The sequence below is a fragment of the Carcharhinus amblyrhynchos genome, chromosome 16, assembly GCF_965287045.1.
Source record: "Carcharhinus amblyrhynchos chromosome 16, sCarAmb.v2.hapA, whole genome shotgun sequence".
Classification (NCBI taxonomy): Eukaryota; Metazoa; Chordata; class Chondrichthyes; order Carcharhiniformes; family Carcharhinidae; genus Carcharhinus; species Carcharhinus amblyrhynchos.
Window position 1 is genome coordinate 14836718 of NC_137339.1, and position 18301 is coordinate 14855018.

Consider the following 18301-nt stretch of genomic DNA (forward strand, 5'->3'; position numbering starts at 1 on the left):
TTCTTGTTGAAACTTGCCCATTCTTAGTTGCCCAAAGAAGGGTTCGGCCACCTTCTTGAACTGCTGCAGTCCATGTGATGTGTCACTGCAGGTGCATAAAAGCCAGACTAGAATAGGCTTTCATCCCCAAAGGACATATAGTGAACCACAAATGTTCTGGCACAAGTTCAAAAAAATTGGGTTTTTCTCCAGATCATAGTGGACATAGAGTCTAGAAAGCGACATGGAACCGGAGGCAATATCTAGTATTGATCTTAAACTATGCACCAGGCATCATCTGAATCATTGACTTCCTTTGAAAACTTAGACTCAGAAAGCTAAATTCAAAGAAAGATCATTCAATCTATTATATTGTGCTGATGTAATCCCATTTCTTGCTCTTTTGTTAGCTGCTTAACATTTTCTTCTGAGTAATTACCTCATTCCCACCAACCCCCCACCTTTGCTGACTGTCAATCATAGAATTGAATTATAGAATTCCTGCGTACAGAAGGAGGCCATTTGACCCATTGGATCTGTACTGACCACATTCCCACCCAGGCCCTATTCCTGTAACTCCACACATAAATCCCCCAATTTAGCATGGCCAATCCACCTAACCACACATCTCTGGACTGTGGGAGGAAACTGGAACACCCCAAAGAAACCCATGCAAACATGGAGAGAATGTGCAAACGCCACAGAGACAGTGACCCGAGGCCGGAATTGAACCTGGGACCTTAGTGCTGAGAGGCAGCAGCGCTAACCACTGTGCCACCTTGCCGCCCCAAATAGCCAATAGCCACTTGTGACAATACATTTCACAGTTTATTAGCTTTGTCCTTGGCATGATGCATTAAGTGTGTACAACCTAAACTAAAATGAAAACCGTCAATGTCAAATATTCAAGGGAAGGGCTGATCGATGCTAAAAATACTTTGTAGACCGATCAGCGTCTGAAAGGACAAAAAAAAATCCTGAACGAAGCCTGTCTTTCAAAAGCTGAGCATTTTCTGTTTTTCTTTCAGATTCAAATATTCAAAAGTGCCTTGAATGGAATTCCTGTTCATTAAATAAATCTGGAGTTAGCATCAGGAATGGTGACTACGTAACCACAAGATTGACATAAAAATCCATTGGTTTCAAATGCCCTTTAGGAAATCTGCCACCTTTATCAGGTTTGACATATTTGCGACTTCAGAAAGCATCCTCTTGGGATGTATCACAGCTTGGTATGGCTCCATCTCTGTCCAATACTGCAAGAAACTACAAAGAGTTGCGAATGAAGCCCAGTCCATCAAGCAAACCAGCCTCCCATCCACTGATTCTGTCAAAACTTCCCGCTACCTCGGCAAAACAGCCAGCACAATCAAGGACCCCACACCCCCTGGACATTCTCTCTTCCATCTTCTTCCATCGGGAAAAAGATACAAAAGTCTAAGGTCAAGTACCAAGCGACTCAAGAACAGCTTCGTCCCTGCTGCCGTCAGGCTTTTGAATGGGCCTACTCATATTAAGCTGATCTTTCTCTACACCCTGGCTATGACTGTAACATTACATTCTGCGCCCTCTCCTTTCCTTCTCTATGAATGGTATGCTTTGTCTGTATAGCGCGCAAGAAACAGTACTTTTCATTGTATACTAATACACGTGACAATAATAAATCAAATCAATGTGGCTGACTCATAACCATCTTCTGAAATAGCCTAGCAAGTTGCTCAGTTGCATAGAAATGGGCAATAAATGCTAATCTTGCCAGTGGCATCTGAATACCATGAATGATTTTGTTCTTTCAAAAAAGTGGTTTAAGAAAATCCTGCTATTGCTCCTTCGCTTTTGCAAATCTTGATAGACTTCTTGGTTACAATCCATTTCCTTCAAGTCCAACTGTCTACAATTGCTTGAGGCTGGCCTTTCTATCTGGAGGCAGACTGGCACTCAGCCCTTGCAATGCTACATATGCCACTACAGTGACTATTAGCACAAAAACAGTAAAATAAAACGCAAGTAATTAGTATCAGTCATCTGCGAATTAAAACTTCCGTTCCAACACAAATTGCCTCTTGGCATTCATGTGTAAGTAAAGCACTAGAACAATTATTGTGAGGGAGCAGTGGAATGCTCTGGTCGCTGTGAGCAATGACGTAAAACGGATTCAAAAGTGAGTGCGATTGTTAGTGATTTTGCTACACAAAGTAAGGTGTCCCCCCCCACCCCCCCGACTCCACTCCCTTCCCTGGGGTGGCCATATATTACTTCTGACCTGTTTCACAGGAATGTATGTGATCGAGGTGAGAAGTAACACTTTCACTTGCTTCAGTAATTGCAAATCCAGAACTCAGTCACCTCCCCTGGGTTTTGTGGGGAGGGGAGGGGGCTGAAAGAAACAACAAACTTATCTCAAAAAATGAGAAAAACAATTTAAAGCATAATTTCCTACCGAATTAAAAGCTTTTGTTTTTGATACAGGAAATATTTGTCGTCTCACATTATGCAGTGAACCTTTGCATGTGAGAGTTTTGACAAAGTGACGGAAGGTTTGGGAGCATATTAAAAAAAACTTAATGTTTAAAGATGAATGCTGCAGAACTGGGAACTTATTTTTCCCCCAGTTTATTTTTCAACGAGACACACAGATTTCCTTCAATCCCTGGATCTGAAATTCATTATATAAATCCTAGTGCAGCTTGATTGAGCAGATTGGAAATGTGATATTCCATCTGTGAATTTAGAAGCAGCAATGTATTATAAACAAGGTGCCCCAGTGAGACACCAAGGAGCATTTCACACCATTTGTTAAGTATTATTTTTGCTTGAGAACTATACTGTTTGGACACACTAAACTACACGTATAATAGTTTAACACTGCTTCAACAACATTAAAATGGCAGTACATCTGGTAACAGGTGGGAATCTCATTAATATATTACATGAGAGTCCCATAATGTACATAGAAACCTGATGTTCAAATAGCGCCTACTTGAAGGCTCCCTTGAAAGCTGCGGTGAGAAGGAAGTCAGTGGCCAAGGGCTGTGTAAACAATTTGTGTTTCATTAAAACTTCCTAATTCTGCCAAGAAAAAGATGCAGAAAAGAAAATCAGTGCCTTGTTGAAGAAGATGTATGTTGCATTAATGGTCAGTCAACTGGATCTCATATATGATGTACAACAAACTAGCAAAGACCATGGCATTAGCTTTGTCAGGGATAATAGCGATAAAAAAAACTTGTATCTTCACTTCTACCTGGTGGTTTCATTTGGTTCGGCACTCATCTACTTTCTGGCTGCCTGGATTTATACCTTATTTATATATTGTCCATCAGTGAGAAACTCCGACAACATCACGGGCAACTAGGACTAGCTTAGTGGCTAAAAAAGAGCGGCATGGTCAAGTTGGCCCAAACGGCCTGCTTACATGCTGCATGTCTCTAGGACTTCCTCTTGGGACACAAATATAACTTTCATTCTAAGCTTCCCCATTCCTTATTATGGCATTCAGTGGGCAGTGTGGAGACCAGTGAGGAATGTAGACTGTGCTACCTTGATATCAGTCACAACATGGAGAAAGAAGTACACATAGAAAGGTTCTTCAGTAATGCCAGGCCATTACTTCACGTATTCAAAAAGTGCCCACCACCTGTTTCAGGTGCCCGCTCGGAACACCTCACAAAAAAAATTGGCCCCATGTATTTAATACCAAGTACAATTCCTGTGCAGATTGGGCTGGACCACATCACTACTAAAATTGTTTTCTTTATATCTGTTTTATGCTGGAGAAATGGGCACGCTGTATAGCAATTTCTTCCCCAAAAGTACATGATTAAAGCATTTAAAAGATACAGAACATCTGTGAATTGGCTGTGTGTAGAGCCATCAATAAGTAGAACATTGACCTTAAGAGTGGACTACTCGTTATAGCGTGCGCCAGTGCAGTTCCTGAAAGATTCTCTGGACTATGCAAACTGCGCAATTGATGTCAAGATATTTCTCCACACTGTTTTTGGGTTATACTTACAGGCAAAATACTGCCAAGGGAAGTAGCTTTCTCCAAAGTCTGTAGATCGCTCAAGAACCCAAAGATCAGGCCGTGGAGAATTTGCAAACTTGATGAGCACATAAGCCACATGGAAGAGCTGTGAAAGATAAGATCAGTTATTAATATGTTCAGAATACACTTGGTATTATCAAAAACCTATGTCATCATGATGCTGTTACTATAAGATTGCTGGGGGCAATCTTACTGTTGCACCCTGCCAGCCAATGGTCAGGACAAGCTGTTAAGGTCACAAGAGAGCCGAGAAATCGCATTTGCATCTGATTTCTCATCTCTCATGATCTTATTAGCACCGGATATCCAATAGGTGGAGTTTGCGGGTACATCGCTGTGGTGGGGTGACGATCGATCCAGGTAGGGCAGATGGGGTGATATCAGCCAAAGAGCCAGCTGTGGCTGGGGGGTAGGCAGTGACACATCTGTACTCTCAGAGCACAAAAATCTGCACACGCACAATTGCGTACTCTGCTGCCACCTGTCGGTTTTTGAGCGATTAAACCTCGCCCACGTCAGGTAAGTCACACAAAAAAAAAGTGAATTTCTCCCGTTTGCATACTTGTACTGGAGTTAGAACTTTTTTGGTAAGATCACCCACAATGTTTCTATGAGTTGACTTGGAATAGTGTTGATAAAATGGATTATCTTGATACGAACATGTCCTGTTGTTTCCCCACTGGGTTTAGTTTGCTGGAGTTTCTCATTTCCAGTCTCCATGGGACCAGTTACAAAAACATGTCCGAGCCAAGTTAAAAATGTAAATAGACTAGAAACTCAGAATTCTCATACAATCTGGAAAACTCCCAAACTGAATTCGAAGAACATTCACCATTTCCAAGCTCGATGAAAAATCGGACAGGATCTAAAAATGGATAGGTGAGCTGTTTCAATTTATTGATCACTCGGCTGTCAAAGATGAGAATACTTCTTTTTCCCAGGACTGAAATGGCTGCCACATAAGGACACAGGTTTAGGGTGCCGGGGAGTAGGTACAGGGGAGAGGTCAGGGCTAAGTCTTTCACCCAGAGGGTGGTGGGTGCGTGGAATCAGCTGCCAGCAGTGGTGGTGGTGGGAGGCGGATTCGATAGGGACTTTTGGATAAGTATGGGGCTTAATAAGATAGAGGGTCATAGGTTAGCCTCATAGGTAGGGACATGTTCAGCGCAATTTGTGGGCCGAAGGGCCTGTTTGTGCTGTAGTTTTTCTATGTTCTACGTTCTCGTTATTTCTCGTTCAAAGAGACAGCAGGAAACATGGACTTTAAATGCTTTGCACACTAGCAGCAGAAAATTAGCTACAAGACATGTAAAACCCCATAACATCCAACTGATCTTTTGTGCTACTTCACATTTCAAGTGTCTTTTCCCAAAGTCAGTGACTTCTGCCTGGCACAGTTCCAGCAAACCTTCTGGAGCCCGTCTGAATGGTCATTCATCATGTATCTGCCAAAGAGCAGGGGTCTCCAACCCATGGCTCATGCAAGATTCATCTGTGGCTCCTGAACTTGATCGATCGAGCCTGTTCTTTTTCTCACTATCAACTTTCAGAAAATAGTTTTGCGTTTCGAATTTGAAAGAGCAAAAAACTGGAATCAATCAAACAAGCCCAAAGAGCAAAGCAAGCATATTGTGTCTTATTTTTCATTATCATCGGCTTCTGAACAATAGCATTGCAACCCTAAGATACTGTGGCCGGGATTTGGATGACCTCGTCTGCGGCTGGGCTTCTCCGCTCCCGCTGCTGAGAGCCAAATTCTCCATTCTCGCTGGCAGCCAGTACTCCAGACTCAATTTTAAAAGTATGGTTCTCCTCGCCATTAAAATTTGCTGACTCTTGGTTTAAACTGCGCTGATGGCTTATTATAACATGGGAATGCATCACTGAAGCACCACATTTTGTTGTCACTTGACATCTACATGTTTATACTTAATGACTGTCTAAAAACTAGCAAAAAGTCTGACAACACCAGGTTTTAGTCCAACCTATTTATTTGATAATATACTCGCAAGCTTTCGGGTTAGCCCCTTCGTCAGGTGAATGGAGAGTTCTGGCCTCAGACAGAGCATATAAAGCACAGACAGTTTAGAGATTACTGATTAAAATGCGAATCCTTACACCTAACCTGCTGTTCAAGACCTGAAGTGGCTGATAATGTGAGTGGAAGGAGCACTGATCACAGGTTAAAGAGATGTGTATTGTCTCCAGACAGTACAGTAAGTGAGGTTTTGCAAACCCAGGCAAGTCACGGGGGTTACAGATAGTGCGACATGAACCCAAGATCCCTGTTGAGACCGTCCTCACGTGTGCGGAACTTGGCTATCAGTCTCTGTTCAGCGACTCTGCGCTGTCGTGTGTCGTGAAGGCCGCCTTGGAGAATGCTTACCCGAAGGTCAGAGGCTGAATGCCCGTGACCACTGAAGTGTTCGCCAACAGGAAGGGAACAGTCTTGCCTGGTGACTGTCGAGCGATGTTCATTCATCCGTTGTCGTAGCGTCTGCATGGTCTCCCCAATGTACCATGCTTCGGGACATCCTTTCTTGCAACGTATCAGGTAGACAATGTTGGCCGAGTTGCAAGAGTATTTACCATGTACCTGGTGGATGGTATTCTCACGTGTGATGATGGTATCCATGTCGATGATCCGGCATGTCTTGCAGAGGTTGCTGTGGCAGGGTTGTGTGGTATTGTGGTCACTGTTCTCCTGAAGGCTGGGTAGTTTGCTGCGAACAATGGTCTGTTTGAGGTTGTGTGGTTGTGTGAGAACCTCTCCGGCTACGTCGAGGGCATCCTGAAACCCACTGTACAAAGAACCCCCAGCTTTTGTCGCGACACTACGGACTTTCTACTGAAACTCAGCACACACGGAGCAGTTGAACCAGGGACACTCCTCGTCACAATGGATGTCTCAGCGCTCTACACCAACATCCCCCACGACGATGGCATTGCTGCGACTGCATCAGTACTCAATGCTGACAACTGCCAGTTTCCAGATGCAATTTTACAACTCATCCGCTTTATCCTGGGCCACAATGTCTTCACCTTCAACAACCAGTTTTTCATCCAGACACATGGAACAGCCATGGGGACCAAATTTGCACCTCAATATGCCAACATCTTCATGCACAGGTTCGAACAAGACTTCTTCACTGCACAGAATCTTCAACCGATGCTGTACACTAGATACATCGATGACATTTTCTTCCTTTGGCCTCATGGTGAACAATCACTGAAACAACTATATGATGATATCAACAAATTCCACCCCACCATCAGACTCACCATGGACTATTCCCCAGAATCAGTTGCATTCTTGGACACACGCATCTCCATTAAGGACGGTCACCTCAGCACCTCACTGTACCGCAAGCCCACAGACAATCTCACAATGCTCCACTTCTCCAGTTTCCACCCTAAACATGTTAAAGAAGCCATTCCCTATGGACAAGCCCTCTGTATACACAGGATTTGCTCAGATGAGGAGGATCGTGACAGACACCTCCAGACCCTGAAAGATGCCCTCATAAGAACAGGATATGGTGCTCGACTCATAGATCGGCAGTTCCGATGCGCCACAGCGAAAAACCGCACCGATCTCCTCAGAAGGCAAACACAGGACACAGTGGACAGAGTACCCTTCGTCGTCCAGTACTTCCCCGGAGCGGAGAAGCTACGACATCTTCTCCGGAGTCTTCAACATATCATTGATGAAGACGAACATCTCGCCAGGGCTATCCCCACACCCCCACTTCTTGCTTTCAGACAACCACACAACCTCAAACAGACCATTGTTCGCAGCAAACTACCCAGCCTTCAGGAGAACAGTGACCACAATACCACACAACCCTGCCACAGCAACCTCTGCAAGACATGCCGGATCATCGACATGGATACCATCATCACACGTGAGAATACCGTCCACCAGGTACATGGTAAATACTCTTGCAACTCGGCCAACATTGTCTACCTGATACGTTGCAAGAAAGGATGTCCCGAAGCATGGTACATTGGGGAGACCATGCAGACGCTACGACAACGGATGAATGAACATCGCTCGACAGTCACCAGGCAAGACTGTTCCCTTCCTGTTGGCGAACACTTCAGTGATCACGGGCATTCAGCCTCTGACCTTCGGGTAAGCATTCTCCAAGGCGGCCTTCACGACACACGACAGCGCAGAGTCGCTGAACAGAGACTGATAGCCAAGTTCCGCACACATGAGGACGGTCTCAACAGGGATCTTGGGTTCATGTCGCACTATCTGTAACCCCCGTGACTTGCCTGGGTTTGCAAAACCTCACTTACTGTACTGTCTGGAGACAATACACATCTCTTTAAACTGTGATCAGTGCTCCTTCCACTCACATTATCAGCCACTTCAGGTCTTGAACAGCAGGTTAGGTGTAAGGATTCGCATTCTAATCAGTAATCTCTAAACTGTCTGTGCTTTATATGCTCTGTCTGAGGCCAGAACTCTCCATTCACCTGACGAAGGGGCTAACCCGAAAGCTTGCGAGTATATTATCAAATAAATAGGTTGGACTAAAACCTGGTGTTGTCAGACTTTTTACTGTGTTTACGCCAGTCCAACGCCGGCATACCCACATCATAAAAACTGGCAATGCAAACTCATTGCATTTATTTCCTCTGCCAGTCATAGGACACAGTAAAAAGTCTCACAACACCAGGTCAAAGTCCAACAGGTTTATTTGGTAGCAAAAGCCACTACCCCTCGGAGCGCTGCCCCTTCGTCAGGTAAGTGGGAATTCTATTCACAAACAGGGCATATAAAAACATGTCATAGGACAGCCAGTTATTAGGATATCACCACAGTTTTTCCAGTTGTGTTCAATTCAGGCAGCAAAAGCTCAGTCTCCAAATCCTTTCTGATCTATTACATTAGTACCCCACCCCGCTAATGCACCAATCCACTGAGTATATATTTGAGTTCTTGAGTAATCTACAGATTTTGGAGAAAGCTATTTCTCTTCTTAATGGATAGAGTATAACTTGGAAAATCACTGCCGCTCCTCCATTGCTCCCCCTCTCTATTTATTCCCTTATGGGTGGCACGGTGGCACAGTGGTTAGCACTGCTGCCTCACAGCTCCAGGGACCCAGGTTCAACTCCTCACTTGGGTCACTGTCTGTGCGGAAACTGCATGTTCTCCCCGTGTCTACGTGGGTTTCCTCCAGCTTCCTCTCACAGTGCAAAAGATGTGCTGGTTAAATGCATTGACTACGCTAAATTCTCCCTCAGTGTACCTGAACACGCGCTGGAGTGTGGTCATAGAATCGTGGAATTGTGCAGTGCAGAAGATGGGCATTCGGCCCATCAAGTCTGCACTGACTTCAATCCCACCCAGGTCCTATCCCCATAACTTCACACATTTACTCTAGCTAGACACCCCCGACACTAAGGGGCAATTTAGCATGGCCAATCCACCTACATCGCACATCTTTTGACTGTGGGAGGAAACTGGAGCATCTGGAGGAAATCCACACAGACATGGGAAGAACATGCAGGCTCCAGACAAACAGTGACCCCAGCTAGGAATTGAACCTGGGTCCCTAGCGCTGTGAGGCAGCAGTGTTAACCACTGTGCCACCCTAGGTGACTGGGGGATTTTCACAGTAGCTTCATTGCAATGTTAATGTAAGCCTACTTGTGACACTAATAAATAAACTATAAAACTTTGATAAAACCTTAATTATTCTTTTACACTGTTTATCCATCTTCACTCCTGACTTGTAGAATTTATACATTCGACCTCCTAAGTCTCGCTGTTTGCCCACACCCCTTAGTTACTGGGCATTGAAAATATAATCCCATTCCATAGGTGCAGTTGTAACCTATACCACTAGGCAATATATGATGATTTGACTAATATATATGCAGGAGCTGGCCAACCAATTTGCTTGTATTTGCCAGGAGTGAACACAGTAAGAAGTCTCACAACACCAGGTTAAAGTCCAACAGGTTTATTTGGTAGCAAACGCCACCAGCTTTCGGAGAGCTGCTCCTTCGTCAGGTGAGTGGGTGATCTGTTCACAAACAGGGCATATAAAAACGCAAACTCAATTTGCAGAATAATGATTGGAATGCGAATCTTTACAGTTAATCAAGTCTTAAAGGTACGGACAATGTGAGTGGAGAGAGCGTTAAGCACAGGTAAAAGAGATATGCATTGTCTCCAGACAGGACAGTTAGTGAGATTTTGCAAGTCAATGCAAGTCGTGGGGGTTACAGATAGTGTGACATGAACCCAAGATCCCGGTTGAGGCCATCCTCTCGTGCAGAACTTGGCAATCAGCCTCTGCTCAGCGACTGTGCGCTGTCTTGTGTCGTGAAGGCTGCCTTGGAGAAGGCTTACCCGAAGATCAGAGACTGAACGCCTGTGACTGCTGAAGTGTTCCCCAACAGGAAGAGAACAGTCTTGCCTGGTGATTGTCGAGCGCTGTTCATTCATCCATTGTCGCAGCGTCTGCATGGTCTCCCCAACGTACCATGCCTTTTGTCAGGATTGTGACAGGGAATAACAAAGCCCAGAGCTTCCACACTCAGAATTTCAGGCTCCCAGTCAACATGGATTGTGCTGGGAATTCCTGACATTCCTCTTGCTCTTGCACAACAAAAAAAGAACTCAGTGGAGGTTGGTCTATCCAAGCATCCACATTATTGATGCTACTGCTGTGAATGCCAGGCAGCAATGTCCGTAACAGCCTCTTGCACTTTGCTGTGAAGACAGAAATTCCTCAAAATTGGACCATTCAAATATCATCGCAAACAAGCCAATATCTTCACCAACTAATCACAGAATCTCGACAGTGCAGAAGAAGGCCATTCGGCCCAACGAGTCTGCACCGACTCTCTGACGGAGTATTTTACCCAGGCCCAATCTCTGTAGCCCCACATATTTACCCCACAAATTCTCCTAACCTATACATCTTGGGACACTAAGGCATGGCCTAACCTGAGCGTCTTTAGAGTGTGGGAAGAAACTGGAGCATCCAGAGGAAATGCAGACACAGGGAGAATGTGCAGACTTCACTTAATCACCCAAGGCTAGAATTGAATCCAGGTCTCTGGCGTTGAGACAGCAAGTGCTAAGCACTGCGCCATCGTGTTGCCCTGCTAAGCGAACTAATTTCTTAAAGGTATGGAAATGAACATTTGACGTACCTGGCAGCCTTTATCACTACCAGCGGAATTTTCCAATCCCGCCTCATTGTATTTCTCTGACCTGGCTAAATGAATGGAATTGCACGTCTTTCTCTCTGGCTCATTTTATCCCTTGAAGAGCATTTATTTGCATGGGACGGTGATAGGTGAGCACCCACACCTTCCTGCTTCCTCCCTGATCAAGTCCATTGTAAGAGGTCCTGCAGGCAGCTTTCTTAACCTACCGCCAATTAAGGCCCTCAAGTGGGCAATTAATGATCACTTCAGGGCCTCATCCTGCTGTGGCTGGTATTAACCCAGCAGAGGGTGGGGATCACCATGAGGGGAGGGGAAATATGTAGGGTTGCTCGCATGCTCCAAGAGGAGTGACTTGATCAAAGGGGCTCAGCACGTGCTGGGCATCAGGAAATGGGGTTCCCTCTGACAGCCCTTGCTGCTAGCCCTTCTTACCTCATCCCAAACCCCCCTCGCCATTGCTCACCTCTGGGCTGGGACGCAGTGATGATCCTAGGCCTCAGATGGGTGTCATACCAGCAGCAGCCACGGCTGCCCAGTGGCACTGCCATTCAATCAAATTCATGGTCTCTGATTGGCTGACAGCTCTCAGCGGGTGGGATATCTGCCCCCAAGGGTCCTTGATCCTGGGGAAGACCTGCTGCTGTCCTGTGACTGCCTGAGTGCACTTAATGCAGCAATCCATCCAAAACAGGCGACGCAGGCAGCAAGGTGGCACAGTCGTTAGCACTGCTGCCTCGCAGTGCCAGGGACCAGGGTTCGATTCCCAGCTTGGGACATCATTTGTGTGGAGTTTGCACAATCTCCCCATATCTGCGTGGGTTTCCTCCAGGTGCTCTCCGGTTTCCTCCCACAGTCCAAAGATGTGTGAATTAGATGGATTGGCCATGATAAATTGCCCCTTAGTGTAGGGGGACTAGCTAGGGTAAATGCATTGGGTTACGGGGATCGGATTGGGTGGGATTCTGGTCGGTGCAGACTCGATGGAGCGAATGGCCTCCTCCTGCACTGTGTGATTCTATGATCTATGACTTGACTTGCGCTGCTGGTTCTCCAGCCAGTGGGCGAGACCCCAGTTGCCTCCATTTAAATACTGTCCATAGTAATTTAGAGGAGCAGTCACTATTATAATGGAGGAAACTTGGCAACCAATGTATGCACAGCAAGCTCCCATAGACATCAATGTCATAATGACCAAATGTTTCTTTTTGTTTTCCAAACTGAAGGTGATTATGGGATAAATATTGGCCAAGGTTGGGGAAAAAATACATTGAAAGGAGCAAAACAGAATCCACCACTAGCACTTGTTTCCTCCAACTCTTGTATTGGTGCAACCTGCTATCTTTAGTCATTTTAGTGGGCAAGTGGATGCCTCAGATAGATGGCAGAGAACATTTGCCTTTGATTTTTTTCCTACTTGCCGTCACCTCCCGTTTGTGGTTACCAGCTAAGCTGACAAAGATTCTTTTTGTTATGATTTGATGCAGTTCTGCTCCTTCACAGGCAACTCAAACTCAACGGAGCTAACAAGTGTTGGGCCAGCAGGTCCAATTCTCTTATCCACAGCAATTACAAATGTCCAGCACAAGTGTAAAGGGGGCACCTGACCGTATGTGTGAGACAGAGTATTTTTATTACCTGCCAGTCAACAATCAGTGGCATCACACTTCCCTCAGAATTAGAAACTCAGTTACACTCCTTTCACTTATTCAGTTATTCTCCTTTCATACTCTTAGGATGGCACAGTGGTTAGCATCGCTGCCTCACAGCGCCAGGGACCCTGGTTCAATTCCAGCCTTGGACCACAGTCTGTGTAGAGTCTGCGTGTTTACCCGCCGTATCTGCGTGGGTTTCCACCCAATGCTCTGGTTTCCCCCTACAGCCCAGAAGACATGCTGGTTAGGTGCACTGGCCATACTAAATTCTCCCTCAGTGTACCCGAATGGGCGCCGGAGTTTGGCAACTAGGGGATTTTCAGTCACTTCATTGCAGTGTTAATGCAAGTCAGCTTGTGGCGCTAATAAATAAATAAACTTTTTTAAAAACTTCACAGTTTGATCTGCTAATCCACTGAAAGAATTAATTCCTTTTCCAGAGAAAAATCTGGTTCTTCTCTCAATAGTTCACATTGTTCTTTTGGCCATTGTTTCAAGACAGAACAAAACACTGGCCGACAATGTAGGTGTGTCCTATTTGGTGGCGGAGGGAAGCTGGGAAACCTATTGTGGCTGGATGATAAACACAGAGATTCTCCTGGGATTAGATCTTGGGCTTCACTTTATTAAGCTGCTGAGCTCTGGAAAGCTTCTGGGAAAGGAAGGAGGGCAGGAGAAGGTGGAGGTTGAAGGGGTGTGGTGTAATTGGCCAAATGCCTTTGGAAGTAGTGGTTGGGGTGGGGGGGGGGGGGGGGGGAGTGCAGAGATGGCCATGATGTTTGGCAGCAGACCATGCACTTTAAACGTGGGGTCAGCAGGTGCCCACTCTGAGTCAGACATACCCTCGCCATCCAATGCTGATGATGTTTTGTTAGAATTTGGGATTGGGAATGACATGGTGCCCTCTAAAGAGAATTTGGGATTTAAGCAGTTAAAATCATAGAATCCCTACAATGCAAAAATTCGACCCATCGAGTCTGCACTGACTACAATCCCACCCAAGCCCTCTCCCTGTAACCCCGTGCATTTACCCTAGTTAGTCCCCCTGACACTAAGGGGCAATTTAGCACGGCCAATCCACCTAACCACGCAGACATGGGGAGAATGTGCAAAATCCACACAGACAGTGACCCTGGCCAGGAACTGAACCCAGGTCCCTGGCACTGTGAGGCAGCAGTGCTAACCACTGTGACTCTGCGTAACTCTTTAATCAATCAGACTGAAGGGTTGTGTGCAAGTTAGAGCGGGTGAGTCGAATGCCCAAGTGAGGTAAAGAAAGAGAAATAAAGAGGAGGAAAGAAAGATTTGGAAGGCCACAAAAAGAAAAGGGAAAACCATATAATTCCAATCTTTTTGAATCTTCAACAAATAAAATCTGAAGGAATGAGCGTCAATGCTGGGAGAGGTTGCTTTTCAATGCCAAAAAGGCTGTAATTAATATGTAACGTGCTGTGAAACAGATACTTTGATTTGAAGTGACTTGTCTTCCTGGGGTAATTTTACTTTGTATCCACTGCACAAATCCAGGGGTTTAATTGAGTGTGGAGCTAGACAGGAAGATGTTATTTTCATGAAGCAATCAGGGGAGGGATGTATTTCTGACGGCAACCTCTCGATTTCCCCATTTAATCACGCATCGGGCCTTTAATTTGCTGCTGTACTTGCATAGAAATAACGGAGAGCGTCCTTATTATTGCTGCTACTTTGACAGCAGAATTTGGGCCAATATTCAAATGCAATGGGCGACCAGAACACATTCCTATTCTCTCCTTTCAACATTTGCAAGAGCTAATTCTGAAGTCTTTGCGTGCAGAAATCCCAAATTTGTGTAATTAACCCTGTGCTAGTTTCCGTCCATTTATAGTCAGCGGATACAAGTAACAGCAACCCTTTACCAGCTCAACTCCTCCAGTGCAGAATGTAGCTCGAGAATTCAGGTGTAGGAGGTCAGGGCCACATAGTGGGGCCTCCCTGACCACTCATCCATTAACTGGAAAATTTATGCATGTTGCAAGTTGGGAACGGTGACCTCTGTATCTAAAATGACCAAACCCCACGCTACTGTGCACTAAATCATACCGTGTACCTGACCCCAAAATCGCCTTTCACGTCACTACACAATCAATAATATTTTGTGGCACCTTTGGGATTGAGACATGGCACAACCTGTTGTGTTTGTGGGCCAGGAGCAAACGTCACATATCTGCAATCCTCTGAAAATATTCTGGCACTTACAGACTGGAATTGTCCTCTCCCGCCTGCCACGGGAATCATGGGGGGGGGGGGGTAGGGTGGGGGCGGACCATGCATATACGCGTTGACCTTAGGTGGGATTTTACGGTTTTGGGGTGAGCGCGACTGGAAAATCCCATCCTCGGGGGGGCCCCCAGCTCCCTTCCCGACACATCGGAACTGATTTTCAGACCAGCGTTTGCTACTCCAATGAGGTCGAACAGTGTTATCATTACAGACATTGATTTAAAAAAAAGAATTGGATTAGATATGCCAATGCAAAGAGCCGATAACTAGAATATTCCAAGATCTGGTCACAGATGGTTAAGAATCTACTGCCTTTGCAGATTTTCTGGAATCCTAATTTGGACCTACGCCCAAGGGGGTGGCTACACAGGACTCCCACCCACTCCTTGGATTATAATCACCAGAAACATCTACAAGTGATGCCCGAGGGGTAGGAAGGAAAAAAAATACATCATCGGTTATATGAAGGGCCTGGCTTTTGCAATAAAAAGAGTGAGGATACTCATCAGCACTCATCATTATAACGGAGGAAATCAGACACTGTAGTTCTGGTGACTGCACGTGGCAGCAAACTACAGAAATCCAGAAGTTGCTGTCTGAATTCCTCTGCTTTTCTACAAGTTTCTTGACATCAATAACCCAAAGGTGAAAATTTATGATACTTATTCACATGTTACCAACTAAACCAGTCAGAAAAAGTTAGGCTTGCGCATGCAGGTGTGAGTGTATCATTAACAGAGTCAAAAAGCTTTCTTGTGCTGAAAATTTTATTGTCAAAGTGTGGAGTCTCATTCCTTCAAATTTTAAATTGATTGAGATATTTAAGTGACTTTTAACCGTATTTTATCCTTCATCTCCTTCTTAATCTTCCTGTCTTCATTTCACTTTCTGTGCATAATTTTACAACTAAATAAATATTCTAGAATTATAGAATCCTTACAGTGTAGAAAGAGGCCATTTGGCCCCCTGAGTCTGCACCTATCACAATCCCACCCAGGCCCTATCCCCATAACCCCACTTATTTACTCTTCATTTCCCTGACAAGGGACAATTTAGCATGACCAATCAACTTAACTCAAACATCTTTGGAGTGTGGGAGGAAACCCATGCAGACACAGGGAGAATGTGCAAACTCCACACAGTGACCGAAGCCAGGAATCAAACCCATGTCCTAGGTGCTGTGAGGCAGCAGTGCTAACCACTGTGCCGCCCCTAACTCATACTTCCTTGTTTAGATTCCGTGGGCTGGATTTTCCCATCCTGATGTGGGAGCAGGCTATAAACGTGGTGGGCAGGATACGCATCCTGGATAACCACTTAATTTGGCATCAACAATTTTCCCTGCAATGGATAAAGATTCTGAGGGTGCGGGGGAAGAAGCCTGCATGTTATGCCCTCTCATTGCCAGCACCACTGCGAAAATGACAATATTTTAGTCTTTCCAACATTTTAATGCACATCGTGCCACCTTGGGTTGGCAAATGAATTACATCAGCTCGTAAGTATCTTAACTCATGGGTGTTCCAAGGTTTGGAGACAGAAAACGTATGAAAGTCAAGAACAAATGTGTTACCTACGTATCGTCATAAGCAAATGCTGTAGCCTTTGCAGTATATATAAACATGTTATATATGTTTTTAATAAAATGAGTAACGATCAGGCTCTGTTTTGTAAAGTTGTGTGCCCATTAAATATGGTGGTTGCTAAGATGTTAACTTCTGCCCATATGACAACATGTGAAGGCAATGAGCAGCAATATAAAAGCAGCAAAGTCTTGAGATGTATTAGAATACATTATTCACAGGCTAAAGTGCAATTTTGTTTTCTATAAAATTCCAGAGCCAATGGTGTAAAATATCTTCACTGTTTTGTTTTACCTTTGAAGTTCAGCCCAGCCATTTGTTTGGCTGTTTTACAGCTTTGACAGATGGTTGTGCTACTGCCTGATTAAAGGTTTTTCATAGATTCTGCGAAGAACATTTGTTTACACAATTTTCAGTGAACTATCATTAAGAATGTAATAAAGTTTACTTAAGCTGTTAAGAAGGTAACAGCTTTTTAAGTGGGTATTCAAGTGATGTTAGCTTGCTCTGACAGGTTAGGGTTTTTCTGTGTTATTATAGGGCCCTCACATTCTGCTCATTGCAGATATGGGCGAGTGAGTTAAGAAGGATTAGAGATGAGGTGGGGTGAGAATAGAGATGAGGGAGCAATGTGGGGTGAGGATAGGGGTGAGTATGTGACGTGGGACCAGAGTAAGTGTAAGGAAACCTCACCCTGATCTGTAGAACTGGCCCAAGGTGCTTGCGAACACTGGCAGACCTTTCAATCCAGCTTTCCCGTATCAGCCTAGTATCAACTACACTAAATAAAAATCTTGCCAGCTGGCACACACCGATAGGAGCTGGGAGCACGTGACTGGGAAATTTCCTGTCACCTGCTTCAAACCCGAAAATCTGTGTGTCTCTCACTTGAGGGTTCTTCAATTTGATTGGTCCTGCCACATTCCGGAACCATTCCGGAAAACTCTCCAGCAACAATCAGCAGCCAATCAAAAGCCATTGAAACAGATCCAAGTTCGGGAGATGCTGGAGATTTGTTATTTAAAACAATAGAAATGATACAGCCCAGGCAGGGCCATTCAGCCCATCTTATCCATGCTAACCCAAAGACGCTCTTACTAATCCCACCTTCCTGTACCTGGCCCTTGCCCTGTAGCTTACAGCACTTAAATGCAGATCCAGGTTCTTTAAGTTTAGAATCTCTGCCTCCATTGCCAACTCGGGCAGTGAATTCCAGACACCCGCCTCCCTCTGCCTTCTTCCTCGTGTCCCCTCTGCCACTTATCTTGAATCCATGTCTCCAGGTTTTTGAACTCAATACTGGTGATAAAATGCTGGCTATGTTTTCTGGGCCAGTAAGCCAAGGTTTTTTTTGCACTTTGTTTTAAACATTGCGAGGGAAATTGTAACTGACAGACGTGACTTTGCCTTTTCCAATGCAGAAGATTTATTGCCTCTTGGGAACCTCATCGTTTTCAAAGAAAATGCGCGTTGGATGGTTAAACTCTAGCTGCTGTTCGTAGAAATGAACCTGGTCCCTTACACTATGAGCTATATGCACACACGTGCGCGCACACACGTGCAAACGTACACACATTCAA

The 18301-nt window shown here is 45.0% G+C and overlaps 1 protein-coding gene across 3 annotated transcripts in view; it reads right to left on the reverse strand.

Moving 5' to 3' along the window:
* The window catches only part of lama5 (laminin, alpha 5), a 283499-nt gene that overhangs the window by 200778 nt on the left and 64420 nt on the right, over positions 1-18301 (reverse strand). For all 3 annotated transcript variants that reach the window (XM_080204748.1, XM_080204749.1, XM_080204747.1), the window contains exon 3: positions 3995-4112. In XM_080204748.1, coding sequence (XP_080060874.1) covers positions 3995-4112 — 118 coding nt within the window. The remainder of the gene's footprint in view (positions 1-3994; positions 4113-18301) is intronic.